The 27,638-nt window shown below is 46.9% G+C and overlaps 1 protein-coding gene and 1 long non-coding RNA gene across 5 annotated transcripts in view; one reads left to right on the top strand and one right to left on the bottom strand.

The window, feature by feature from the left end:
- Positions 1 to 27,638, top strand: part of HLCS (holocarboxylase synthetase) — a 237,071-nt gene that overhangs the window by 11,071 nt on the left and 198,362 nt on the right. For 2 of the 4 annotated variants that reach the window (XM_008977660.5, XM_008977663.6), the window contains exon 2: positions 17,229 to 17,363. Coding sequence is in view for 2 of the 4 variants with exons in the window: in XM_063601372.1 (XP_063457442.1) it covers positions 12,764 to 12,958; positions 17,229 to 17,363 (330 nt within the window). In the remaining 2 variants the exon portion in view is untranslated. Of the gene's footprint in view, positions 1 to 12,692; positions 12,959 to 17,228; positions 17,364 to 27,638 lie in introns of those variants that run through there. The other 2 variants (XM_063601372.1, XM_034947982.3) reach the window with 2 other exon arrangements.
- On the bottom strand, positions 5,407 to 7,612 carry LOC117977323 (uncharacterized). Its single transcript, XR_008622450.2, has 2 exons — positions 7,147 to 7,612; positions 5,407 to 5,805 (listed from the first exon to the last, which is right to left on the bottom strand). It is a non-coding gene; the product is annotated as an uncharacterized LOC117977323 (long non-coding RNA).

Raw genomic sequence — 27,638 nt, 5'->3', positions numbered from 1 at the left:
TAAATTCAGGGAAAACAAAGGAGCTAGTTCCCATGGCTGGAGAATGTAAACGGATGAAGGTAATGCCCCCCTTCTCCCACCATAGTCTTTCCAGGGAATTTATTTCCAGCTCCATTAAATTTATAGCATCAAGGGTTTATAACAGGTAGTTTCTTTCTTTCTTTTTTTTTTTTTTTTTTTGAGACTGAGTCTTGCTCTGTCACCCAGGCCTGGAGGGCAGTGGCGCGATCTTGGCTCACTGCAAGCTCCGCCTCCTGGGTTCATGCTATTCTCCTGCCTCAGCCTCCCCAGTAGCTGGGACTACAGGCGCCCGCCATCATGCCCGGCTAATTTTTTTTTGAATTTTTAATAGAGACGGGGTTTCACTGTGTTAGCCAGGATGGTCTCGATCTCCTGACCTCATGATCTGCCCGCCTCAGCCTCCCAAAGTGCTGGGATTACAGGCGTGAGCCACCGCACCTGGCCAATTTTTTTTCTTTTAAGCAGTGTGATTGGTTTTCCCTGAGTACGGAAGTCTCAGTCCCAGAATATGTTCAGGTTGGCAGAGGAGAAATTCGGTTGTCATGTGACTCACTGGCCCCTCATGGAGCTTTTAGCCACAGGAGAGGATGCATCTGTGCTGGTTTTGCTGCAGTGTCTGGAGTTCCCAGCTGAGTCCGCTGTTGAACAGTTCTCTTCATGTGCTTTGCTCGGTGACACATACATTCCCAAGGCATCTGCTACAGGGTCTCTTTAAGGGTCTCCCGACCCTTCAGTCCTGCCAGCTTCGCACTCTTCTCTGCCCCAGCTAGTCTCTGGCCTTGCACCCTGGGGCTCTTCTTGCCCCCTTCTCAGGGCTCAGTGTGCTCTACAGGATCCCACCCAGCAGTCCTCAGGCTGCAGTTTAATCAGGACGCTTCCAGCCTCCTTCCCACACTGTGGGGTCCTATTCTTAATTTTCTTTTTTTTTTTTTTTTGTTTGAGGTGGGAGTCTTGCTCTGTTGCCCAGGCTGGAGTGCAGTGGCACAATCTTGGCTCACTGCAACCTCTGTTTCCTGGATTCAAGTGATTCTCTTGCCTCAGCCTCCTGAGCAGCTGGGACTACGTGTGCACCACCATGCCTGGCTAATTTTTTGTATTTTTAGTAGAGATGGGGTTTCACCATGTTGGCCAGGCTGGTCTCGAACTCCTGACCTCAGGTGATCCACCCGCCTCGATCTCCCAAAGTGCTGGGATTACAGGCGTGAGCCACCGCGTTTGGCCCCTATTCTTAGTTTTATAAATTAATGGGATGATAAAAGCAGCAGCGTAGGACTTGGAAACTGACTTGTTTAAACTAACACAGTTGGCAGATAAAGTAACTTAACCTGAAGGAGCACTTCAAGTGGCTGGGACTTCTGGCACCATGATTGACCAGTTGAGGAAAATTCAGGCAGATGGGCTTTTCCGTGCCTGAAAAAGGCAACTCGATTTACTGGGAAGGAACTCCCCACCCCGACTTTGTGTAATAGTTTCCCCACGAAGAGCGCTCATGAGGATGAAGTGAAAGCGCCTTGCCCTTCTATTCCCTTCCTGTTCACTCTGTCCAGGTGGGCAGTTGCTGGGTCACAATAGTCTGCACTCTTAGCCCTGTGTGGCTGTTCTCTGTGAACCCGCCCACCCACGCCAGGTGGATGCTATTATTATTCCTGCATTGGAGCTGTGGAACGAGAGGCATTTGCCCTGGTCACACGGCCACTGAATGTGTGCATTTTGTTGGGGAGTTGGGGGGTCAGAGGCAGTATCTGAACCCAGGGTTTCTGATTCCAGACCATGGCCTCTATTGCTTCACTACACAAATGGCAACTCACACAGGCTCAATATTGGGCTGCTGGGCAGGATGACTGGCTAATGCCTTTTTCATGTGGTTGTAAAAGTTTTAATTTCCTTCCACATTCATTTATTTGACCTCTTAAAGCTGCCTCTGTGCAAACCCTTTAAAAGTGAAACATTTGTTCAAGAAATGAGTCACAATTGTTAGGAAGACAATGATGAACATATTAGGAGTGGGGCTCCCCCATTTGCAGAGCAATCTCCCATCCATTGAGGTGGTTTAGACTTTTGAGGGTGTTTTGGAGGGTGGGGGCAGTGGCCCCATGTGCTTACCTGGAAGCTTATGGTACTGATCACCCCTCTGGAGGGCCTGTCTGATAGGCAGGAAACTGCTCACAGATGTCTCCCTTCGCCCAACCAGGACCTGATTTTTACATGCCTGAAATATAAAGGACCACTCCCCTCTGCTGGACGAAGATAAATTTGCTTTTAACAGAGAAAAAATTTGTGACCGCTTCGCTCTCTAGTGGTCAACTAGGTAAAAGAGCTAGCAGTTCTACGTCACTTTACAAACTGAGGTATGAACCTCAGTTTTTGAGGTAGTTGCAAAAACTTTCAGTGAGCACCTACTATGTATAGGCACAATGCTAAATACCAGGGATATGAAGGTGAATAAGGGAGCACCAATATCAAATGTTTGTAGATTGCATCATATTGTAAATGTATGAGGACCACAGAATTTGAGAGATTGAGGGGAAGTTAGAGATGATCTGGCTTGTGTCCCTCTTTTTTTTCCTAAGTTGAAAAACTGTGACCTAGAGAGATGAAATAATTTGCTTAAGATCACATGGCTGGTTCGGAAGAGGGGAAAAAAGGAATGCTGATGAAATTCAGTGGAATGTCACCTTCTAATTTTTATCACCTATTATTTTGAAATAATTTTAGGCTTACAAAAGAGAAATAGTACAGAGAGTTCTTTGAAACTTCACCCAGCTTCCTCTAATGCTAACATCTTACACAACCATGGATTTACCAAAACTGACATTGGTGCAACATTATTATTATTATTGTTATTTATTTTTTGAGACAGTCTGGCTCTGTTGCCCAGGCTGGAGTGCAGTGATGCAATCTTGGATCACTGCAACCTCTGCCTCCCGGGTTCAAATGATTCTGCTGCCTCAGCCTCCCGAGTAGCTGGGATTGCAGGTGCACACCACCACGCCCAGCTAACTTTTGTATTTTTCTGTGTGTGTATGCGTGTGTGTGTGTGTGTGACTGACTTCCTTAAAACAGTAATGACTTACTGATAGTCAGCTATTGTACAGAAAGGGTATCACAAACCTCTTTGTCTTTTGGATCATGCCTCTGTTTTCAGAGCAGGTTGTTTTCCCAGGTGATTTTGATGACATCCCACCTGCAGCTTTTTAGATGTGTCCAAGTTGGGGACAATCCTGGCCTGTTCGACTGACCTGGATACAAAGGCTGTCAGGGCTGGCAGTGGTGCACCTTGAACCTTCTGCCACTCTTGCGTCTTGGATCTTGAGTTTCATTTCTATTTTTGTCGGGTATAGAGCATTCTTTGCTCTTGGTTGCCTAGTTTATCCAGAGAAGGACTTTGGGGCCAAAAGGACACAAATTCAAACATCAGTTTCCCCACCTAATTATGGGAGCTCAAGTTCTAAAATTCAACTGTTCTAAAATTCAGTTTCTTCCTTTGCAAGATGGGGACAATAATGGTCACCATGCAGAGTTGTTGAGGGATTAAATGTATCCAGTAATTGGCATAGCACCTCGTGTGCAGGAGGTGCAGAATGAATGTGGAATAAGTGAATGGCTGCCAAGGAGGGAGACCCGGTTAGGTGGGTCCAATGGAAGGTCTTTTTCTTTTCTTTTTAGAGATGGGGTCTCTTCTGTTGCCCAGGCTGGAGTGCAGTGGTATGAACATGGATCACTACATCCTGGAACTCCTGGGCTCCAGCAGTTCTCCCGCCTCAGCCTCCCAAGTAGCTGGGGCTATAGGCACGTGCCACCATGCCTGGCTAATTTTTAAATTTTTTGTAGAGATGGGGTCTCACTATGTTGCTTAGGCTCAGTGGAAGGTCTTGAATGCCAGGCAAGACTGCCTGCACTTTCTGGGGTGGGGGCAGGCACTGCAGGAGTTTGAGAAGCAGGAGTGATGGGATCAGCGCTGTGCTTTAGGCAGTCAAGTGCAGAGTGTGCTGGATGAGGCAGAACCGTGGGAAACAGGGGACGGGCACTGGGAATCATCCAGCAGGCTGTCGTGCTAGTGCCTGTTCTGGTGAGGGCTGAGCTGGGCCTGGACTAGAAAGAAGGGACCATGTGAGACTGTGCGGAGGTCCCGCCTACCAACTGCTATGGAAATAAACAAGACACAGGGGCTGGAGAAGTTGGGACTCCAAGATGCATGAATTCTGGGTCCTAGTGAAAAGGTGAACAAGTCATGAACAGAGATAAGAGAAATCAGGATAAAGAGATAATTTGTGGGAGGAAAAAATGCATTTGGTTTTATTCATGTTGCCTTTGAGATGCTGACAGACTATCCAAGCAGAGACAAGTGGAAGAGATGATTGCGGCGCCAGAGCCTGGGAGAGGCCAGAGCTGGCCATGAGGACTGAGCGTCACTGCCAGAGGTTGCCAAGGAAGAGAACATAGAGGAGGCCAGAAGTTGGGGGCAGAGGCTCACTTATGGCCGACAGTTGAGAGAGGGGTTAGAGGCAGAGACGGAGAACTTGCATGTGCTGGTTCGCAAGGGCTGCTATAACTAAGTATTGCAGACTGGGGCTTCAACAACAGAAATTCATTTCCCCAGTTCTGGAAGCTAGAAGTCCAAGATGAAGGTGTGGGCGGGGTTGGTTTCTCCTGAGGCCTCTCTCCTTAGCTTGGAGATGGCTGTCTTCTCCCTTTGTCCTTACAGGATTGTCCCCCTGTGCATGTCTGTGTCTAGTCTCCTCTCCTTATAAGGATACCAGTCATAACAGATTAGGTGGTGACCTCATTTTACCTTAATGACTATTTTAAAGTACCTGTCTCCTGATGCAGTCCCATTCTGAGGTACTGGGGGTTAGAACTTCAACATTAGAATTTGGGGGGACACAGTTCAGCCCATTAACCCTGGAACAGAAGCAGAATATTGAATTTTAAAAGAACCCAAGGGAGGAGTTTCAGGAAGGCCAGGGGCTGGCCGTGGCCTGTTTGTTCTTAGACACACCCTTGCCTCCTGCCGCCTCTCTCTCTCTCTCCTCTGGTCCACAAGGAGGTTCCTGGAGGCCCTTCTGCCATGGGGCCTCTAGTGAAGTTCCGCCATGGGGCGTTGGGCTGGAGGTGTGGAGCGGCTACAGTATTTTTCCACCTTCTTCCCCTTCTGATGTCTCCAGCAGCAGTTGTTTCTCTGTGGCTCCATCTCCCACAGCACTGATCTGTGGGTTCCAGCTTCCACCAGGGGACCCTGGATCCCGGGCGACGGTAACTTGACCTGTGCTGTGTGCCCTCAGCCCTACAGAGGGTCGTGGCTTCTGCTGTTTCTATTCCCTGGGTTGCCTCACTGTCCCTTCTGTGGTGTGTGTCCGTTTGTTTATTTATTTATTTATTCATTTATTTATTTCAGACGGAGTTTCACTCTTGTTGCCCAGGCTGGAGTGCAAGGGCATGATCTTGGCTCACTGCAACCTCCGCCTCCCAGGTTCAAGCGATTCTCCTGCCTCAGCCTCCGAAGTAGCTGGGATTACAGGTGCCTGCCACCATGCCCGGTTAATTTTTTGTATTTTTAGTAGAGACGGGGTTTCACCATGTTGGCCAGCTGATCTCAAACTCCTGACCTCAGGTGATCCACCCGCCTTGGCCTCCCGAAGTGCCGGGATTACAGGCATGAGCCACAGTGCCCTCCCTTGTCTGGTGTTTTGTCATGTTGTAGCCAACTCTCTGTATTAAATCCCCTCTGAGTATCTAGTAGTTTTTGTTGATTGGTAGAAATAGCATGGTCAGGAATGCCAGGTACTGCAGAAAGATGGAAGGGATGGAAATGGAAAATGGTCAGATCTTTGAGCAATGGGGGTAGAGCCCAGAATTCCAGGGCTTGAGAAGGGAATTTCTGCCAAACCGATGGGTGTATACCAATTCTCATGAAGGTCTTAATTTGGACCTACTTTGAGACTGCATACTTTTTCATGTTTATCAGACAGCTGGGTACAGTCTGTTTTTGAAGTGCTTTTTCAGCTTTAGCTGTCCTCCTTTTTTGGTTTTCTGACTTTTCCTCATTGATTTGGAGTTCTTTGTATATTCTAGATATGAATCCTTTATCAGTTATGTGTGTTACAAATACCTATTCTCATTCCAGAGCTGCTAAAAAAAAAAAAAAAAAAGACAGGGTCTTTCTCTGTCACTGAGGCTGGAGACCAGTGGTGCGATCACAGCTCACTGAAGCCTTGACCTTCTGGGCTCAAGTGATCCTCCTACCTCAGCCTCCTGAGAAGCTGTCACCACAGGCATGCACCACCATGCTTGGCTAATTTAAAAAAATGTTGTTTTTTTTTTTTTCATAGAGATGGGGTTTCCCTGTGTTGCCCAGGCTGGTCATGAACTTCTGGACTCAAGTGATCCTCCCACTTTGGCCTCCCAAACTGTTGGGATTACAGGCATGAGCCACTGTGTCTGCCCCCAAGTCCTTTTTAAATTAAATTTCCTTTTTATACATTTCAGTGGCCTGATTATATAATTCTTATCAATCTAGCAGATTCAGTATATTAATATGGCAAACCTAATAATATTCCCTTAGATGTTTCAATACTATTCATAAACTCAGTAAGATTTCAATATAGAAGTACCCATTTCAAATTAGTTATAAGAATGTACTTAAAACAGCCACATACTCTAACACACTTCAAGTATATATAAGACCAAAAATATGCATAGATTCCTTATTAATACAGAAATATAAATCTATGGCTTTGCTTCTTTCAAGCCTTTCTATATGTAACTCAGTTTTACTGGATTAGGAGATGGATACTGTACAGTTACTGTCCTAGTTAACTGAGGCCATTGTCCATCAGAGGTTTCACTGGGTTTCTTTCCTCAGTCTTTAAGGAGACAGTGAATCCTACTTATTGTCATTCTGTCAACAATTCTGAAATCTCAAGGAGGGTGAGGCCAGGCACGACACATGCCTGTAATCTCAATGCTTTGGGAGGCTGAGGCAGGAGGACAGCTTGAGGTTAGGGGTTCAAGAGCAGCCTGGGTGGTAGGGCAAGACCCTGTCTTTTAAAATAATAAAAAAATTAAATTCAAAAGAAGGAAGATGATCTCTTAGCCTCTTTTAATTGAAGTTAAAACATTACTTACCTCTGCTTGCTCATAGAAGTCTGTAGCTCCCACATAGACTGATAAATTCTCAGGATGAATTTAATTTTTACAATCTTTGGAATGAATAAAATCTTGTACCATGTCCTGTTTTTAGGCTGATCCAACTCTGAAGGAGTCTTAAACCAGATGCGATGGGCTTTGGTTCTCTCCCGCGACTCTGTGCTTCGGAATCCCAGCTTTAGGGTCTTTGTATTGATGCCCTCTTGGGTCACAAACAACCTTCTAAAGGAAGAATTTGCCACCTACTAATCTTTATCAATACAACAAATGAATCAATACAAACATAACCAAATGACGAGACTCAGCAGTAACACATTTTATCCTACATTCTTTTCGAATATTTAAATTTTATTGAGGATGACCATGGATTTCATGGCTCTTCATTTTTTTTTTTTTTTTTTTGAGATGGAGTCTTTTTCTGTCACCCAGGCTTGAGTGCAGTGGTGCAATCAACCTCTGCAACCACTGCAACCTCTGTCTCCTGGGTTCAAGTGATTCTCCTGGCTCAGCCTCCCGAGTAGGTGGGACTGCAGGTGTATGCCACTGCGCCTGGCTAAGTTTTGTATTTTTAGTAGAGATGGGGTTTCGCCATGTTGCCCAGGCTGGTCTTGAACTCTTGATTTCAGGTGATCTGCCCGCCTCAGTCTCCCAGAGTGGTAGGATTACAGGTGTGAGCCACTGCGCCCAGCCGGCTCTTGAAAATTGGGTACCTTCATAATTGGGTGTATTTCAATTTGATACTCAAATCGTCCTGATTTGGCACTTCTAGCTTGTCTCCTGCATCCTTCTGCCTGGACCTATTTTTCTTTGAAGCTTCTCCTGCTTCCTAGCATAAGACGTTCCAGCTTATCTGGTATCTCTTGAACACCAGAATCAGTGATTTCTCCAAGGATTTCTAGTTCCTTGTAATGAGGAGAAGAGCACCCATTCAAGAATCTGAGCACTCAGGTGCATTTTGGGGTAAGGCTACTCTGAGGCCATCTCAGTGAAAGAGCTAGGAAAGATAATTATTTTCCTCTTAAAGACATGAGTTCAAATGCATATTTCCAATAGTTCAAGATGTTCTAATTTAAATTCTTTTGATGCTCTAAATATTGTCTACTTTTCTCTTTATTTTGATTAACAAAATAAAATTACTTTTTGCTTGATTTGACGATTGTTCCAAAAACAAGAACATATTAATATACGTATTAAAGTTACTGAATAGAGATCAAGATTTTCTTTTCTTTTTTTTTTTTTTTTGAGATGGAGTCTTGCTCTGTCGCCCAGGCTGGAGTGCAGTGGTGCAATCTTGGCTCACTGCAAGCTCCGCCTCCTGGGTTCACGCCATTCTCCTGCCTCAGCCTCCTCAGTAGCTGGGATTACAGGCGCCTGCCACCACGCCTGGCTAACTTTTTTGTATTTTTTAGTAGAGACGGGGTTTCACTGTGTTAGCCAGGATGGTCTCGATCTCCTGACCTCGTGATCTGCCCACCTTGGCCTCCCAAAGTGCTGGGATTATAGGCGTGAGCCACTGTGCCCGGCGAAGATTTTCTACATAGTTCCTTGGTTCTTAGAAAGTATCCCAGGCCGGGCACGGTGGCTCACGCTTGTAATCCCGGTACTTTGGGAGGCTAAGGCGGGTAGATTGCTTGAATCCAGGAGTTCGAGACAAGCCTGGGCAACATGGCAAAATCCTGTCTCTACAAAAAAATATAAAAATTAGCCAGGTGTGGTGGCATGTGCCTGTAATCCCACAACTTTGGGAGGCTAAGGTGGGCAGATGGCTTGAGCTCAGGAGTTGGAAACCAGCCTGGGCAACAGGGTAAAACCTTGTCTCTACAAAAAATACAAAAATTAGCCAGGTGTGGTGGCTCATGCCTGTAATCCCAACACTTTGGGAAACTGAGGAGGGAGGATTGCTTGAGCCCACGAGGTCGAGGCTGCAGTGAGTCGGGATTGCACCACTGCCCTCCAGCCTGGGTGACATAGCAAGACCCTGTCTCAAAAACAAACAAAACAAGCTATCCTTCTCAGCTCTGGCCATTTGACTGATGAGAATTCTGAATGCTCTCCAAGTTCAAACAGGTACTGAGTTAATGTCAGTATGATAGGCTTTCCCTGGGGAAGTTCTGCCATGTATTTAATGGGGGATAGGACAGTAAACACTCTACTCTCTCTTGTCCCCAAACTATTATTCCCAGGGCATGCCTTCCTAAGGGCAAGAAACTAGAGACTTTTTGAGTCTGTGGAGACTTTTCCTATAGAAAGCCGGTCATGTTGATGGGTTTCAGAGGTGGTCTTCAGTGGCTAGCTGGGTCATTCTTGTTCCTTTCTGCAGTGTTCTTATAAATGACAAAGTCTTGCTTCTAAATCCCTAGTCTGACTGGGCGCGGTGGCTCACGCCTGTAATCCCAGCACGTTGGGAGGCCGAGGTGGGACGATCACCTGAGGTTAGGAGTTTGAGACCAGCCTGGCCAACATGGTGAAACCCCATCTCTACTAAAAATACACAAATTAGCCAGGTGTGGTGGCATGTGCTTGTAATCCCAGCTACTCGGGAGGCTGAGGCAGGAGAATCACTTGAACTCGGGAGGCGGACGTTGCAGTGAGCTGAGATCGCGCTGCACTCCAACCTGGGCAAGTGAGACTTCATCTAAAAAAAAAAAAAAAATCCCTAGTCTGTGGTCTTATTTTCCACATCATTTTGGAAATGTCTTATTAGAGTCTAGAGTAGCCCAGACCCAGGGAATGACAGAGGAAGATGTTAGCAGTGCTTCTCTAACTTTAATGTGTTTGTGAGTCTCCCGGGATTTTGTCAAAATGCAGACGCTGATTTGGGGTTGGGTGGGGCCTAGGATTCCGCTTTTCTTGCGAGCTTCCAAGTGATGCTGCTGCTGCTGCTCTAAGGACCACACTTTGAGCAGTGAGGGACTACAGGATGAGGATCAGGTGCATACACATTAATATCCCTTGGTGTATTATTTTTGCATCCTTCCCCTATTCCTTTGTTATATAGGGGTGATGAAACTCAACTCTATCCTTGACCTTTGCAAAATGAAATCATTTTAGGGCGGGATCATAAACAGAGCTTGTTATGTGACTGTTTCACTTCTCACTGTGCCCTTCATATCTTCCTCCCTCTATTCCTTCCCCAGGCATGAATGGTATCAGTACTCTTCAATGCAAGGGTCAGCTCATGTTGAACCATGGTGGTCCCCATGCTTTTAACCTAGAATTGGTATACAGGATTGACCCCAAAATGTAATTTTCCCATGATGTATTCTGAGACCATATCTCGAAACACCTAAGGGTAAACCTGGAAAATTCCTATTGGCCAGGTGGAGTTACAGTACCTGTGGGAAGGTGTGGTCTCAAAACCCTTAGGGAATTTGGAAAAACTGGAGATGTTGGTCACCTTCAGATAGAGGAGATGACCTCTCCATACCTAGCAGGGGTGGGGAGTGGTCCTTATAGCCATAATTCAGCAAACTTCAAGAAGGCTATCTGAAAGGTTGTTCAGTGAAACATTTAGGATTTATCACTGTTGAGCACTTTTCATCTTCAAATTCCTGACTTGTAGTCCTGTGTTGTCCTGGAGTGGCCAAGTCTCTCCTCAGCGGGAACTGCACGTCCTTCTCCAGTGACACAATTTTAAGGTCTTGTTACCATGCAGGAACCCACTTTCCGGCTGCCACTGTCCTGTAGAGAAGTGTAGGATATGGCTTTAGTCCTGTTCATCACTTTGTTTTTCTTCTATTTCTGGTCCACAGAGATGCTTGCTTTTAAGCCCAGTTATTTCTTTTTGGATTTTCTCTCTTTTAAAAATCTATCGCTATATGCAAGGGGGAAAATATACTATGTTACCTAACCAAAAGTCTGAAGTTCTGGGAGTGGGTATTCTATGCAGCTATATTAAAGCAGATGAACAAATGGCCAAGGTACTTTAAAAATCTATCTTTATGGCTAGGCGCCATGGCTCAAACTTGTAATCCCAGCACTTTGGGAGATCCAGGCAGGAGTTTGACTGCTCGAGACCAGGAGTTTGAGACCAGCCTGGGCGACACAGCGAGACCCTGTCTCTATGAAAAATAATTTCTAAAAAATTAGCTGGGCATGGTGGCCAGGAAGATCACTTCAGCTCAGAGTTCGAAGCTGCAGAGAGCTGTGATTATGCCACTGCACTCCAGCCTGGGCGACAGAACGAGACCTTGTCTCTTAAAAAAAAAATCTATCCTAGCTGGGCGCGGTGGCTCACGCCTGTAATCCCAGCACTTTGGGAGGCAGAGGCGGGTGGATCACCTGAGGTCGGGAGTTCGAGACCACCCTGGCCAACGTGGTGAAACCCTGTCTCTACTAAAAATACAAAAGTTAGCCAGGCATGGTGACGGGCACCTGTAATCCCAGCTACTCGGGAGGCTGAGGCAGGAGAATCGCTTGAACCCAGGAGGCAGAGCTTGCAGTGAGCCGAGATTGCACCACTGCACTCCAGCCTGGGCGACAGAGAGAGACTCTGTCTCAAAAACAAACAAAAACTATCCTTAGATTAAGACATGCACGTGGTGTACATGATTGCTTTTGCTGCATCTTGCCACCTATTTTCAGCGAGGGCCAGAATAGGAAGCCACTGGATGGAATTCTTTGCTGTGCTTCGCAGCTGTTCAGAACACGTTCTTTACATAATGCCTTTTAAAGAAATGAGGTTCTATGGGAGAAGCCTCTGTGTCAGGACTAATTATGCTTCCCTTGGAGACAAGAACACCAAATCATGGTGATGTTTTCCTTTTCCCACTGGTGTTAGGATGCTTACAGTCAAACTGTTGACCCACATGTAGCAAGAACACCATAGGGAGCCTTCCTGGCACAGCCTTTTTAGAGGCAGCCGTCTTGGTGCTTATTTGTCTTCAATTTCTGTTTCCTGTCCTTATTTAAAAAAACATTATTGCATCCCGTGGATGTATGTGATTGACCTTAAAATCTTTTGCATGAAGGCTTAGTGTAATTTACTAAAAACGGCCTTATCTTATTTTCCCAAGTGGACTGGGTAGCGGCTGTGGCGCGCTCTGGGACTCCCAGTGTGCTGCTGGTTAGTAAAGGTTGGCCTTGGCAGCTATGAACATAGGCAGAGCCCCCTCCTCAATCCGCCTCCCACCCCTCCAAGGAAGGGAGGCCGGACTTGGCTTAAACAGGTCAGGCAGCCACTGGAGCCTCCCCTCCCCCGCATCCACAACATACCCATCCCACTCCTCAGCCCTGGCGCGGCCCTGCACCCCGGCCTCCACTCCCTCGAGCCCCCTCTCCGGGTGCAGCCCCGGCATCCCCTGACCCCGGTGCACACCCCCCGCCCCAGCGCTGCCCCTCGCCGCCGCCACCAGCCCTGGGCGCGGCCTCCGGAGCTCCCCATCACACAGCCGGACGCGGCCTCCCGGCCTCCCCGCCCCCCCGCCGCAGCCTCCAGTTGCCTGCGTCACCTTCCGGGTCCCTGCCTCCCCCGCCGTCCCCACCACCGCGCCGCCTGGCCCGGGAGGGCGGCGCGGCCCTTCCGGCCGGGGCGGGGCCGGGCCTGGGGCGCTGGGGCCGGCGGGCAAGGCGGGCTCGCCCTGCCGGCGGCGCGGCCATGCTCATCACGCTGTGCTACCTGTACCTGTGGGCGCGCTGGGGTCGCCGGCCGGCTGAGCTCGTGCGCGCCACGGTGCGGCGGCTGCGTGCCTCGCGCTGTTCCTTCACCTTCTGCGGCGCGGCCGCGCAGCCCCCCGGCGCCCGCGTGTGCCTGAGCCGTGGCGGCCGCGTCTTCTGCGTCAGCGACAGCCAGGTGGGCGGCTCGGGCGGGCGGGCGACCCGGGCCCCGCGAGCCGGAAGTGCCCCCGTCCCTGCGCCTCGTCCCCGCCGGGAGCCCGGGAGTTCAGGAGCCCCGGAGTGGCGCCCTCAGTGCGGCCTGTGCGGCCCGGGAGGGGCGGTTGCCCCGGGGCCCAGAGAGAGGCCGGAGGTGCGGGACTCGGACCACGGACCCGGTCGCCTCTTCCCGGCCAGCCGGGCGGTGCTGGACGCGTGACTCTAGGCGCGCACCTGTGAGGACGTGAGCTGTGGATTGACAGCCGGACGCCAGCAATGCCCACCTGGGGTCGCCCCCAACCTCCTCTCCCACATTTCGAGCCGGCGTTTGGGTGACCGTGAACCAGGAAAGACAGCTGTGGCCGGCCGGGAGCGGTGGCTTATGCCTGTAATCCCTGCACTCTGGGAGGCCTAGGAGGGAGGATAGCTTTGAGCCCAGGAGATGGAGACCAGCCTGGGCAACATAGCTAGACCCCTCTCTACAAAAAAAAAAAAAAAAAAAACTTAGGTCGGCGTGGTGGCACGCGCCTGTAGTCCCAGCTACTCCGGAGGGTGAGGCGGGAGGGTCACTTGATCCCGGGAGGTTCACTTGAGCCCCGGAGTTTGAAGCTACAGTGAGCTATGATTGAGCCATTGCACTCCAGTCTGGGTGACAAAGCAAGACCCTGTCTTAAGAAAAAAAAAAACATCCCAAACAAAAAACTCCCACCTGTGTTATCAGCTTTTTGTCAGATGTCCCCAAATTTACAAAAGCTGCCCTTTTCCCTCTCCATCTTCTGTCAGTTGGTTGCATCATTCACCAGCTTGGGCACCCGACTGATGGTCTTTGCGTCTTTTAAATTTCAGTTGACAGTCAGCCTTTGTTTTTTTTGACCCAGTGCTTAGGATGGTGGTTACGTGTTCAGCCCACTCTGTCACCTACCTTGTGACTTGGGCCAGTCAATTAATCTCTGTAAAAAGTCTGCTGCCTTGCTGTAAAGGGAACAATAGATCTTTCCATTCAGCTGTTTTTGGAAATGGGCTTAGCTTCACAGTGCAGTACTGCACAAAATTTCATGGACATCGGTAGCATTGTTCTCATGAATATTTAAACGTGTTTTGCTTTTAATCTGTTTCTTGTCCCTTTCCTCTGTTTTCTGGAATATTGCCTCACTTTTAGCACTAAAATGACGTTTTCTGCATATGTCACACCGTAAAGCCCCTGTGGGGAATTGAATCTTATCTCAGGTTTGAACATTGCCTGGAGGCTGTGCTTAGATGTGGGATGAAATTGTGCCACTAGCAAATAAAAAAATACTCTTTCTTGTTAGTACCGTGTATGTATTATGTCACACTGAATATGAATGACTGTTTTCTCAGGCCCCCCAAGGTACTAGTTATGCAAATAACTAGTACCACCTCCACATAACTGACTCTACCCAGACAAAAGGGGAAGAAGTTCATGCATTACGTACAATGTATGGCTTAGAGCGTTGGGAATTAACCTGATTGAGAAAGATAACTCAATAAAATGGCAACAAATTGAGGGGTGAGCTTTTTGTAGTAGTTTCCAAATTGGATCAATTACATTTAGGATTTAAGTCAGAATAGAAATTTTGGACATATAAAAACATGGAGATGGGAATGTCTGATTTTCTTGGACAGTTTTACTTTTGAACATTTTCATGACTCCACTAGCCTTCTGTTAACTACACTAACCATAACTAGTGCTTTTCAGCCCTTGCCTACCTGTGCAGGCCAGAGTAGGAGAGGCCTGGTGCTTTCAGGGATTCTGTAACTCTGCTCTCTCACTCTGCACAGGAAGCTTTGCCTACAGATTTGGTTAGATATTGCTGCGTCATTTCCTAGTTTTCCAGACTAGATGGGATGGCCATGCTCTGCATCCCCCTAGCCTTTAAATCACAGTTCCTATTCTAGTTCGTTTCTTTTTCTTATTAGGAAATGAGACTGTTTAGCATAGCAGCTTGACCTGAAATAGTAAATTTAATAGTTGTTGGGTTTAAGCTGTGATGTTTAAGGTCTACAGGTGGAAAGCTTGACCATTTATTTGTGGTTGGCTACTGTTATTTTGAGATTTAAAATATGATCAGGTTGATGAGTTGGTGGATATCTCAGTCTGCTTGGGTCTACTTTTGAGGGATACCTCAGTCTACTTGGGCTGAAATAAGGACACACCTGAATCTCATGCCCATATGTTGAGATGGATCTCATTCTGTCACCCAGGCTGGAGTGCAGTGGCGCGATCTCCGCTCACTGCAATCTCCACCTCCCAGGTTCAAGTGATTCTCCTCCTTTGGCGTCCTGAGTAGCTGGGATTACAGGCATGAGCTACCACGCCTGGCTAATTTTTGTATTTTTAGTAGAGACAGGGTTTCACCAAAGTGTTGGCCAGGCTGGTCTCAAACTCCTGACCTCAGGTGATCCGCCCACCTTGGCCTCCCAAAGTGCTGGGATTACAGGTGTGAGCCACCAAGCCTGGCGTGTTCTCATATGTTATACACTTAAAATCAAATGCATAAATACTGAATGTGTGTGTTTATAATTGAATGCCCTACAATCAATTGATAAGTTTAACCAAAGACAGTTTATACAAATTGGCAATATCAAGCTTTTTGTCTGTTTAATGTACACATTCTATGCTTGGATAAAGTGGACATACTTTTTTTTTTTGAGATGGAGTTTTGCTCTTGTTGCCCAGGCTAGAGTGCAATGGCACGATCTCGGCTCCCCACAACTTCTGCCTCCCGGGTTCAAATGATTCTCCTGCCTCAGCCTCCCGAGTAGCTGGGATTACAGACATGCACCACCACGCCCGGCTAATTTTGTATTTTCAGTAGAGACAGGGTTTCTTCATGTTGGTCAGGCTGGTCTCCAATTCCCAACCTTAGGTGCCTCAGCCTCCCAAAGTGCTGGGATTACAGGTGTGAGCCACCGCGCCTGGCCTAAGTGGACATACTTTTTAACCACTATATTGATAATTATGTTTACTGAGGGAGGGGCAAATTCTCCCCTAAATTTTCATTCATTATTTAGTTCAATAGGTTTTTATCAAGCAGATTTGAACTGATATGCAGCACAGTGGAGCCTGCCTAGTTACCTTCGTTCTGGGTGATGGTGAAAGCCTCCTGCATACCCCGCTCAGATTTCATCTTTTTCTCCTCTGGCTATATCCTGTATGTGAAAGCCTTTTCAAATCAATTTGCTGTTTTTCTTAGAGAGATTTCAGGAAAGAAAACGAGAGATAACTGGGTATTTCTGATTTGCTAACCAATCTTGATTCTAATCTTCTTTTTGAAAAACTACAATCACTCCTGACTGGAGTTTACATTCCATTAAAGTATGTCTGATTGCGTCTGCATATGGTAAATGCCTTTCCCTGAAATAGCTTTTCTCTCTGGATTTAACTGCTGTGTGAGCATCCAGAGACTTGCACACTTCCCAGATCTCAGGGAGAGGAGCAGGGTTGATTTCACTATAAGGAAGGCGTAAAGAAAAACTGCCTTGTGCCCTGTGCTGTGATGGCTGTAGGGAATGAAGGAACAGCCCTTCAGGCTTCTGTGAGTAAGGAGCTTCTGTTGGTGGGTACGTACTTCTAGGCCTCCTCATCTTTTTTTTTTTTTTTTTGAGATAGGGTCTCACTCTGTCACCCAAGGCTGGAGTGCAGTGGCATGATCTCATCTCACTGCAACCTCGGGCTCCCAGGCTCGAGTGATCCTCCCACCTCAGCCTCCTGAGTAACTGGGACTACAGGCGCCCACCCCCATGCCCAACTCATTTTTTTGGTATGTTTTTTGTAGAGATAAGGTTTCACCATGTTGGCCAGGGTGGTCGTCTTGAACTCCTGGGCTCAAGCGATCCGCCCACCTTGGCCTCCCAAAGTGCTAGGATTACAGGCGTGAGCCACTGTGCTGGCCAGCCTCCTCATCTTTAAATGTACTTCCCGGTTAGCTACTGTGTGCTAAGCAGTGAGGAATGGCGGGGATAGGCCCCGTTTCAGAATTCATGGCTTGAAAACAGTTGTCTAGAGATATTAAAGCTGTCCTGAGTCATCGATGGGCTTTTGCAGGTGCTTAAACAGTCACAGCTAAACAAGAAACACACGGTTCCTGCGGCCTGCAGAGGAGCATCAGATAAGCTTATTTCCATGTCACTTGGAATTATAGGGGAGGGTATGTTTCAGAGGGGGTTGAAATTTATGGCAGTTGTGGTATGAAGTGACAATCTCATTATGTTTCTTTCCCTCTATACAGTCCATTGAAGACTTGAACAAGTGGGCCCTATTTCTTGTGTCTCCTTTTATACTTGAAGCAGAACACATAGCATTTGTGACGGAGAGCATTTGGGTACAAAGTGAGAATTTACAGAGATCATCCTCTTCAGAAACAGTGAGTACCATGTTTACTTGTGTCCCATGAGGAACTGATGTGTCTTAGTCAAAACCAAATTTGCTTTTTTTTTTTTTTTTTTCCTGAGACAGAGTCTTGCTCTGTCACCCAGGCTGGAGTGCAGTGGTGTGATCTCGGCTCACTGGGACCTCCGCCTCCTGGGTTCAAGTGATTCTCATGCCTCAGCCTCCAGAGTAGCTAGGACTACAGGCGTGTGCCACCACACCAGGCTAATTTTTGTATTTTTAGTAGAGTCGGGGTTTTGCCATGTTGGCTAGGCTGGTCTTGAACTCCTGACCTCAAGTGATCCACCTGCCTCGGCCTCCCAAAGTGCTGGGATTACAGGTGTGAGCCACCACGCCCGGCCTCAAATTTGTCTTTCTATGAGTGCTCTTTCCTAGCCTTTGCGGCTCCCTTTCTCTTTGGATATTTTGGGTTAAATATATTAGTAAAATTATTTTCACCTGTTTCTTTTTATGTGTTTAATGTGGCTGCTAGAAAAATTTATTGTTATTATTTTTCAGACAGGGTCTTATTGTGTCACCTAGGCTGGAGTACAGTGGTCATTATAGCTCACTGCAGCCTCAAACTCAGGGCTCAAGGGATCCTACCTCCTCAGCCTCCCAAAATACTTGGATTAGAGATGTTAGCCACCACGCCTGGTCACTGCTAGGAAAGTTAAAACCACGTGTGTGGCTTGTATTTGTGGCTCACGTTATATTTTTATTGAGCAGCACTCTCTCTCAGGTCATCTCATCCATTCCTACAATTTCTTGCTTCCTAAATCAACCTGAGTGGCTGGGGTATATCACCACCTACGTCCTAAACGTCTTTCCCTGAGTATTCTGAAAATACTTCAACCTCAGCCACATGTCCAAAATGAGTTGTGTTTGTATTCTTCTGCTTCAAAGAGAGAAAATCCCAAATTAACACGCCAGCCGGCTTTTCCTCGCACCTCCTCCTCGCTTCCGTGAAGTTATGAGTTCTAACAGCACTCCCTAAATTGTCAGCTCCTCTCCTTCATCTCCACTGCTCCTCATTCCATCCTCATGTTCATTATCTTTTGTCTGAGCTGTGAAAATACCCTGTCTCATGTCCCTTCCTTGGGCATTCCTCTTGATGGCCAGAGTTAGTCATTCTGGACCCACATCCAGTTGGGACAGTGTTGCATAAGCTTTTGGTGGATGTCATCCCTCCAGGTGCAGTCCATGCCCTGAGGCTCCTGGAGGTCTGACCCCAGTGTACCCTTGCAGCTTCCTTCCCCTCACTTGTGGGTCCTCACCCGCCATTGTTCCCTGCTATGTAGATCATCCAGTGGGGATTTTGCTGATGCTAGCCATGTTTACTGGATTCCCATTTCATGAAGATTATCTGTGAGATGCTGTATTGAGAGAAGAAGAAAAACGGGGAAGTAAACAAGAAGTAATTGACTGGAATTCAGGGTGAACCAAAATAAGGGGAGGCAGGTGCAGATAGTATAGGATAGCGAGAGACTTTCTGATGGGGGCCCTGGAGCGGGCAGAGCATCAGGCAGATGGGCCTGGAGCAGTGCAGTGTGTTAAGACAGTACATTCTCTCCTGAAGGTTTGTAATGTTTCGTTTAGCCCTGTAGACACTTATGATAATAATAAGCCATTTATTGAGCCCTTGCTAGGTATTTTATAAACGTTACCCCTAATGTCACAGGATCCTTGGGGTGTCGTTTCACCAGACAGAAACCTCTGTGGCTAGCGGTGCCTTCTGCCTAAGTATTGCTTGTGCCCACTGGTCTTATTCCACCCACTTGGCCTGGCAGGCTGCACTCAGCTCATTCTACCAGCTCAGATTGCACACCTACCAGGGGCAAGCTGGGTGCAGAGCGGCAAGGTGTGGCTGGACCAGGTGTACTGAATGAGGCTTTTGCTGTGGGCACCCATGTCTGGACAAGGGGAACATGGTGGCACCTGGAAGCATGGAGACACTGGGAACCGCAGAGCCCCAAAGAGGGTGTTTACAGCCTTGGCTTGGGGAGCCCCTAGATCTTGGCTTCTTAAAGGGCCACAGTTCTTCTCTGCTTCTTGTTGCCTGCAATGTAGTGAGCACAGGGACATGTTTCAGCCCTGGTTTGTCTTACAGCTCTTTTAGTACCGCCATTCGGTGGGTCCTGAGTTATTGTCCTGCATCCAGGAAGAATGAGGTATGTGGAGGGTGAGCAACTGGAAGGTGAGCAAGGCAGAGAGGAGCTTCACTGAGTGGCAGAACAGCTCTCAGGAGACCTGAAGCGGGTAGCTCCTTTCTGCAGCTGGTAGTCCCAGCCTCTGTGTGAGTCTGGCTGGGTCTGAGGTTTTCATGGGCTCAGAAGGGAGGAAGCGCGTGCTGATTGGTCCATGGGCAGCCATGGGCGGGCTAGAAAAAGCACTCTAAGTTCTCACTCTGGGCCACAGGCTTCACCTGGAACTGACAGCCAGGTCCCCAGGTTTTGGGCTGGTCTTGGCTTGAAGGCAGGGCGTTACCAGGGACCCGCCCCTTTCTACCTATGAGCCTGTCTGCCTTCTGCTGTCAGTCATGTTGTCCAAGGTGCCCAGGCTGTTTGTGCTGAGGGGTGCCTACAGGCCTGCAACCAGCCGTCCTCAGCCCCTCCTCGGCCTCCCTCCCATCCTCGTGGTCCAGAGTGGCTCCTAAAGTCTAGAGGGGGGCTGAGGTGGCAGGGGGCTGGTGTGTCAGCGCCATCCTGAGCAGCACTCACCTGGCCGGCTTGCGACACCGCCCAGGCTCAGCTTCAATTTTGCTCCAGAATCAGAGCGGGCACAGGGAGCAGGAAGAGGCCAGGCAGCGGGATCAGGCACTTCCAAGCCTGTGGGGAAGCGGGGGCCTCTGGGACCCCTGAGAGTGCAGGGATGCCCAGGTCCGCAGCTGTGGCTGGGAGGCTGCAGTTATGCCTGGGAGCACTGGGCTCCTGCCCCGCCAACTCAGAAGCGGGAAGGGCTCCTGCCTGCTCCCAGCTCCCCCTGGTTCCACAGAGCGCATATCCCTGGCCGCGCCTACCCTGCTCCAGACTGGCTGCAGCTGTCATCACTAATACTTAACGGCTCTACAAAGTATTATCATTATTATTATTGCCATTTTGAAGATAAGAAAACTTAGGTTATAAGATTAAATGACATTCCTAAAGTGATAGGAATATCATTGCTAAGTGATAGACAAGGTTTTCTTTCTTTCTTTTTTTTTTTTTGGAGATGGAGTCTTGCTGTGTCGCCCAGGCTGGAGTGCAGTGGTGCAATCTCAGCTCACTGCAACCTCCACCTCCCGGGTTCAAGCAATTCTCCTGCCTCACCCTCCCAAGTAGCTGGGACTACAGGCACACGCTGCCACGCCCAGCTAATTGTTTGTATTTTAGCAGAGACCAGGTTTCACCGTGTTGCCCAGGCTGGTCTCGAACTCCTGAGCTCAGGCAATCTGCCTGCCTCAGCCACCGTGTTGCCCAGGCTGGTCTCGAACTCCTGAGCTCAGGCAATCTGCCTGCCTCAGCCTCCCAAAGTGCTAGGATTACAGGTGTGAGCCACTGTTCCTGGCCTAGACAAGGTTTTAACCAGCTGCTAAGTGAGAGATAAGATTTTAACCAATGCTTCTATCCTTTCTAGTAACTAGAGGAACGAATTAATGGTTTTAAAGAGATCTAGATCATTGAGATTCCAAAATAAATAAAGCTTTTATTAACCTAGGTCCAATCAAACAGTACTTGTGTCTCTTATGTTTGGTAGAAGAAGATCAGCTGTTGATATGATGGTTTTGGTGAACTCAGGGCTAATTTTCTTTCTTTCTTTCTTTCTTTTTTTTTTTGAGACAGTCTCACTCTGTCGCCCAGGCTGGCGTGCAGTGGCGTGATCTCGGCTCACTGCAAGCTCCGCCTCCCAGGTTCACGCCATCCTCCTGCCTCAGCCACCCGAGTAGCTGGGACTACAGGCACATGCTGCCACGTCCGGCTAATTTTTTTTTTTTTTTTTGTATTTTTAGTAGAGACGGTGTTTCACCATGTTAGCCAGGATGGTTTCGATCTCCTGACCTTGGGATCCACCTGCCTCGGCCTCCCAAAGTGCTGGGATTACAGGCGTGAGCCACCGTGCCTGGCCTCTTTTTTTTTTTTTTTTGAGACGCAATCTTGCTCAGTTGCCCAGGCCGAAGTGCAGTGGCATGATCTCGGCTCACTGCAAGCTCGCCTCCTGGGTTCATGCCATTCTCCTTCCTCAGCCTCCCGAGTAGCTGGGACTACAGGCGCCCGCCACAACGCCCAGGTAATTTTTTGTATTTTTAGTGGAGACGGGGTTTCACCATGTTAGTCAGGATGATTTCCTGACCTCGTGATCCACCCGCCTCTGCTTCCCAAAATGCTGGGATTACAGGCATGAGCCACTGTGCCCAGCCAATTCAGGGCTAATTTTCATATGCAGAAAAGACAATTCATAAACTTCATTTTTATTTTAAAAATGATTTTCAATTTATTGAAAATATAAATCAAATAATCAAGTAGGTCAAATCACATGAAATTGCTAATATCTGGCTTTTCTTTTTGAACTACAAAGAGGCCTTGTCATATGGTAACTGTATTAGGCAGTTCTTGCATTGCTATAAAGAAATACCTGGAGCTGGATAATTTATAAAGAAGAGGTTCTGCGAGCCATACAGGAAGAGTGGTGCCAGCATGTGCTTCTGGTGAGGGCCTTGAGGAACAGTCACGGCAGAAAGTGACAGAGGTGCAGGTGTGTCAGATGGCAAGAATGGGAATGAGAGTGAGACTGAACTGGGGGAGGTGCCACACACTTTTAAACAACCAGGTCTTGTGAGAACTCACTCACTATAGGGAGGACAGCACCACACTATTCATGAGGGATCTGTTCCCATGACCCAAACACCTCCCCCACAGGCCACTGGGGATTACATTTCAACGTGAGATTTGGAGGGGACAAACTTCCAGATTCTATCAGTAACCAATTCCTTGGGCTTTTTTTTTTTTTTTTTTGAGACGGAGTCTGGCTCTGTTGTCCAGGCTGGACTGCAGTGGTGCAATCTTGGCTCACTGCAACCTCTACCTCCTGGGTTCAAGCGATTCTTCTGCCTCAGCCTCCCAAGTAGCTGGAATTACAGGCACCTACCACCATACCCGGCTAATTTTTTGTGTTTTTAGTAGAGACGGGGTTTTACCATGTTGGCCAGGGTGGGTCTTGAACTCCTGACCTCAGGTGATCTGCCCGCCTCAGCCTCCCGAAGTGCTGGGATACAGCCATGAGCCACCATTCTGGCTCCTTGGACTTTTATTTATTTTTTATTTATTTATTTATTTTTGAGACAGAGTCTTCCTCTGTTGCCTAGGCTAGAGTGCAGTGGCGCGATCTCGGCTCACTGCCAACCCTGCCTCCCAGGTTCATGCCATTCTCCTGCCTCAGCCTCCCGAGTAGCTGGGACTACAGGCGCCCACCACCACACCCGGCTAATTTTTTTTGTATGTTTAGTAGAGATGGGGTTTCACCGTGTTAGCCAGAATGTTCTTGATCTCCTGACCTTGTGATTTGCCCACCTCGGCCTCCCAAAGTGCTGGGATTACAAGTGTGAGCCACCGCACCTGGCCTACAAACTCAAATATCTTAAAATATTTCATTTCATTTTAGGACTCTAGGTACACAGAATTGGGTTAACCATACTCCTTATTCCAAATGTACTCTCATCGTTGGTTTATGCATGGATCTCATTCACCTGTGGATTTCAAATAATACGATAAATACCCATGAACTCGCCGCTAGAACTACACGTGCCTCCCCACCCCCTGAGTCCATCTACTTGCTCCTGCTCCTTCCTCATGACTCCCCCCACCCCTCCTCCCAGTTTCTTTTTAGATTTTTAAGTTGTCTGGATTAACAGACACCACGTTTTTGAACACTTACATAATTCGTATACATTATAGTTAATGTGTTGCTTCACGACAGATACACATTGTGAGAAATGCGTCCTTAGGTGATTTCATCATGCAAACATCATAGAGTGTACTTACACAAATCTAGATGCTGTAGCCTACTTTACACCTGGGATTTATGGGGTAGCCTATTGCTCCTAGGCTATAAACCTGTACAGCATGTTACTGCATTGGATACTGTAGGCAGCTGTAACACTGTGGTAAGTATTTGTGTATCTAAACATAGAAAAGGCACAGTAAAGATACAGTATAAAAGATAAAAAACAGTACACCTGCCTAGGGCACTTGCTATGAATGGAGCTTACAGGACTGAAAGTGGCTCAGGGCGAGTCAGTGAGTGAGTGGCGTGTGAATGTGAAAGCCTAGGACACAACAGTCACTACTTTAGACTTTATAAACACTGTACACTTAGGCTACACTGAATTTATAACAGCCTTCTTCTTCGATATTAAATTAATCTTAGCTTACTATCATATTTTTACTTTATAAACTTGATTTTTAAAAATTTTTGATTCTTTCGTAATAACAGCTTAAAACAAACACATTGTACAGCTGTAAAAAATATTTTCTTTCTATCCTTATTCTAAAAGCTTTTTTCTAAGATTTTATATATTTTTTAAAAATTTTTGTTTTTAAATTTTTATTCTTATTTTCATTTATTTATCTCTACAAATTTGTGAACATACAAATTGCTATGTTTCCTAGACTGATCTCCAACTCCTGGCTTCAAGCAGTCCTCTCACCTCAGCCCTCACCAAGCACTGGAATTATAGTTGTGAGCCACCACATCCAGCCTGTTTCTTACTTTTTAAACTTTTTTTGCTAAAAACTAACGTAGAAACACACACATTATTCTAGGCTGCCCAGGGTCAGGATCATCAGTATCACTGACTTTCACTGCACATGTGTCCTTCTGGAAGGTCTTCATGGGCAGTAACATGCATGGAGCAGTGAACTCCTGTGATAACAGTGCCTTCCCCCACAGTAGCTCCTGAAGGACCTGCCTCAGGCTGTTACAGTTAACTGTTTTGTTGGGTTTTTTTTGAGACAGAATCTCACTCTGCTGCCCAGGCTAGAGTTCAATGGCATGATCTTGGCTCATTGCAACCTCCAGCCCCGGGTTCCAGCAATTCTCCTGCCTCAGCCTCCCAAGTAGCTGGGATTACAGGTGCCTGCTACCACACCTGGCTAATTTTTGTATTTTTAGCAGAGATGAGGTTTCACATGGTGGCCAGACTGGTCTCGAACCCTTGACCTCAAGTGATCCCCCCGTCTCGGCCTCCCAAAGTGCTGGGATTACAGGCATGAGGCACCACACCCAGCCATTTGTTTGTTTTGTTTTGTTTTTTAATAAGTAGAAGGAGTACACTCTAAAATAATAGAAAACACATAAACCAGTAACAGTTGTTTATTATCAGGTACTGTGTACTGTGTGTAATTGTCTGTGCTATACTTTTTTTTTTTTTTCTTTTGAGACTGAGTCTTGCTCTGTTGCCCAGGCTGGAGTGCAGTGGCGCATCTCGGCTCACTGCAAACTCCACCTCCTGGGTTCACGCCATTCTCCTGCCTCAGCCTCCCAAGTAGCTGGGACTACAGGCGCCCGCCACCACGCCTGGTTAATTTTTTGTATTTTTTTAGTAGAGACAGGGTTTCACCATGTTAGCCAGGATGGTCTCGATCTCCTGACCTCGTGATCTGCCTGCCTCAGCCTCCCAAAGTGCTGAGATTATGGGTGTGAGCCACTGCACCTGGCCTATACTTTTTATTTTATTTTATTTTATTTTATTTTATTTTATTTTATTTTATTTTTGAGATGGAATCTTGCTCTGTCGCCAGGCTGGAGTGCAGTGGTGTGATAGCTCACTGCAACCTCTGCCTCCCGGGTTCAAGTGATTCTCCTGCCTCAGCCTCCCTAGTAGCTGGGAATACAGGCGCGAGCCACCATGCCCAGCTAATTTTTGTATTTTTAGTAGAGGCGGGGTTTCACCATGTTGCCTAGGATGGTCTCGATCTCTTGACCTCAGGTGATCCACCCTCCTCGGCCTCCCAAAGTGCTGGGATTACAGGCATCAGCCACTGTGTCTGGCCTTGTCTGTGCTATACTTTTATATGACTGACAGCCCAGTAGGTTTGTGTACACCGGCATCACCAGAAATACGTGAGTACTGTGCTGTACTACAATGTCATTAGACCGTGGGAATTTTTTACCTCCCTTGTAATCTTATGAGGGACAGCCATCATATATGTGGTCCATCGTTGGGCGAGACATTATGTGGTACATGACTGTATTAAATTTACAAATATGGTAAGCTTGAAGTTTTCTTATATATTCTAATATTATATATAAATTTAGTAAGATTTCAACTTAAAGCCAAGATCAGACTTTCCAAAATATTGCAATTATATAAAATATCAAATATGTTCAGGTTCCTTTTTAACATAAAATAATGACTGCTGTGCTTTTAATTTCCTAAGTTGTTAATTATATGTCTTTATGGGGCTAAAAGATGTACAGCGTCTTAAGGAACATAGTTACTGTATTATGTAGGATACAGGCTAAGTTGTATAACAGTGGGACCCAGAGCTACAGGGGCTCAAACAAGCTAGAAGTTAAATTTCTCTCTCTGGGCAGTGGTTTTGCTTTGGAAGTCCATCCAGGGACCCATTTTTTCCCTCATCTTCTTCCTTGGTTCCTTCTCCCGTCTTCCCTCCTCTATCCTAGGTAGTGGTTCTCTCTTGCTAGAGTCTGGCTCTCCTGCTACTCCACCAGTGTCAGCTTCATCTAGCCTTCAGAGTGGGGGAAGAGAGAAGGTTGGAAGACAACCAGTTTCCTCTTTAAAACTGTGATCCATCTTGGCATGGTGGCTCCCGCCTGTGGTCCCAGCTACTTGAGAGGCTGGGGTGGGAGGATCACTTTAGGCCAGAAGTCTGAGGTTGCAGTGAGCTTTGATTGCCATTGTATTAGAGTGAAACCTCATCTCTAAAAAATTAGTAAATTAAAAAAAATACTGTTGTGATTCAGAAATTTCACGTGGCGACTTCTGCCCCCATTTCATTGTACAGAACTTAGTCACATAGCCCCCTTGGTCACTTAGGTGCAGAGTAGTCTGCAAAATGCATTCCCTAGCTGGACAGTCATGGATTCAGCAGAAACTGGGAGTTCTGTTCTTGTAAGGGAGAAAGAAAGGCTAGATTTTGGGAGATAATTAGCATCTCTGCCACAGCTATCATTTCAGTTAACTGACTTTCCAAGGAATATTTAATTAAGACCTTCTTGCTGAATGGTGGTTACTTAATTCTTTTTTTTTTTTTTTTTTTTGAGACGGAGTCTCGCTCTGTCACCAGGCTGGAGTGCAGTGGCACGATCTCGGCTCACTGCAACCTCCGACTTCCTGGTTCAAGCAATTCTCCTGCCTCAGCCTCCCGGGTAGTTGGAGTTGCAGGCCCGCGCCACCACAACCAGCTAATTTTTTATTTTTAGTAGAGACGGAGTTTCACCATGTTGGCCAGGATGGTCTCCATCTCCTGACCTCATGATCTGCCCGCCGTGGCCTCCCAAAGTGCTGGGATTACGGGCATGAGCCACCGCGCTCGGCCGTGGTTACCTAATTCTTAATTTTCTGGGGTAGAAGAATGCCTTCCCAACAAGGAGGATTGCCACAGTCCAGTTAACTAATTTCACTTGTGATCAGAGACATCAGTGGGTCTTGCAACCAGGAGCTAGAGACGTCCAGAGCCATTCATGTTGACCACTCTGGCTGTTACCCCGAGCTCCATTTTATAAATTAGGATTCAAAGCTTAAAAAGGGATTGATCTCATAGCTCACTGTCTTCTAGCCAAGTTGACAGTTCCCATTTGGGTTGACTGCTTGATAGGATTTTGCATTTTGGGGGGTTCTTATGAATCTGTGTGTGTATGTTCCACCTGACTTCACAGCCATTTGAATTTAACAGGGTCCTAAGGTATTAAATAGAAAAATATATTATGTAAGAAGGACATTTGAATTGATGGGATCTTATATTTTTTCACATCTTTAAGACTATACAACTCTTAAAGATATTTAAAATATCTTTTTGAATTTTGGATATTTCAAATGGCTTTGATCTGTGGTCATTCTACAGATTACCAACAACAGATAAATGGATCTTAAAATTCAGTTTTAAAAAATGTAGCATTCACATACTCATATTTTTGCTTATTCATTCATTAACATTTATTGAACAGCTACGTTTCACTTATTTTGCTTGATGCAGTAATACCAACAAGTGATGGCAGAGTCAGCTCAGTTTTCAATATTTTCTATACTTATATTAGCAATTGCATTTAGTAA

This window comes from Pan paniscus, chromosome 22, assembly GCF_029289425.2.
Source record: "Pan paniscus chromosome 22, NHGRI_mPanPan1-v2.0_pri, whole genome shotgun sequence".
In the NCBI taxonomy this organism is placed as follows: Eukaryota; Metazoa; Chordata; class Mammalia; order Primates; family Hominidae; genus Pan; species Pan paniscus.
Note: the sequence above shows the minus strand (reverse complement) of the source record. Positions and strands in the feature narration are given on the sequence as shown.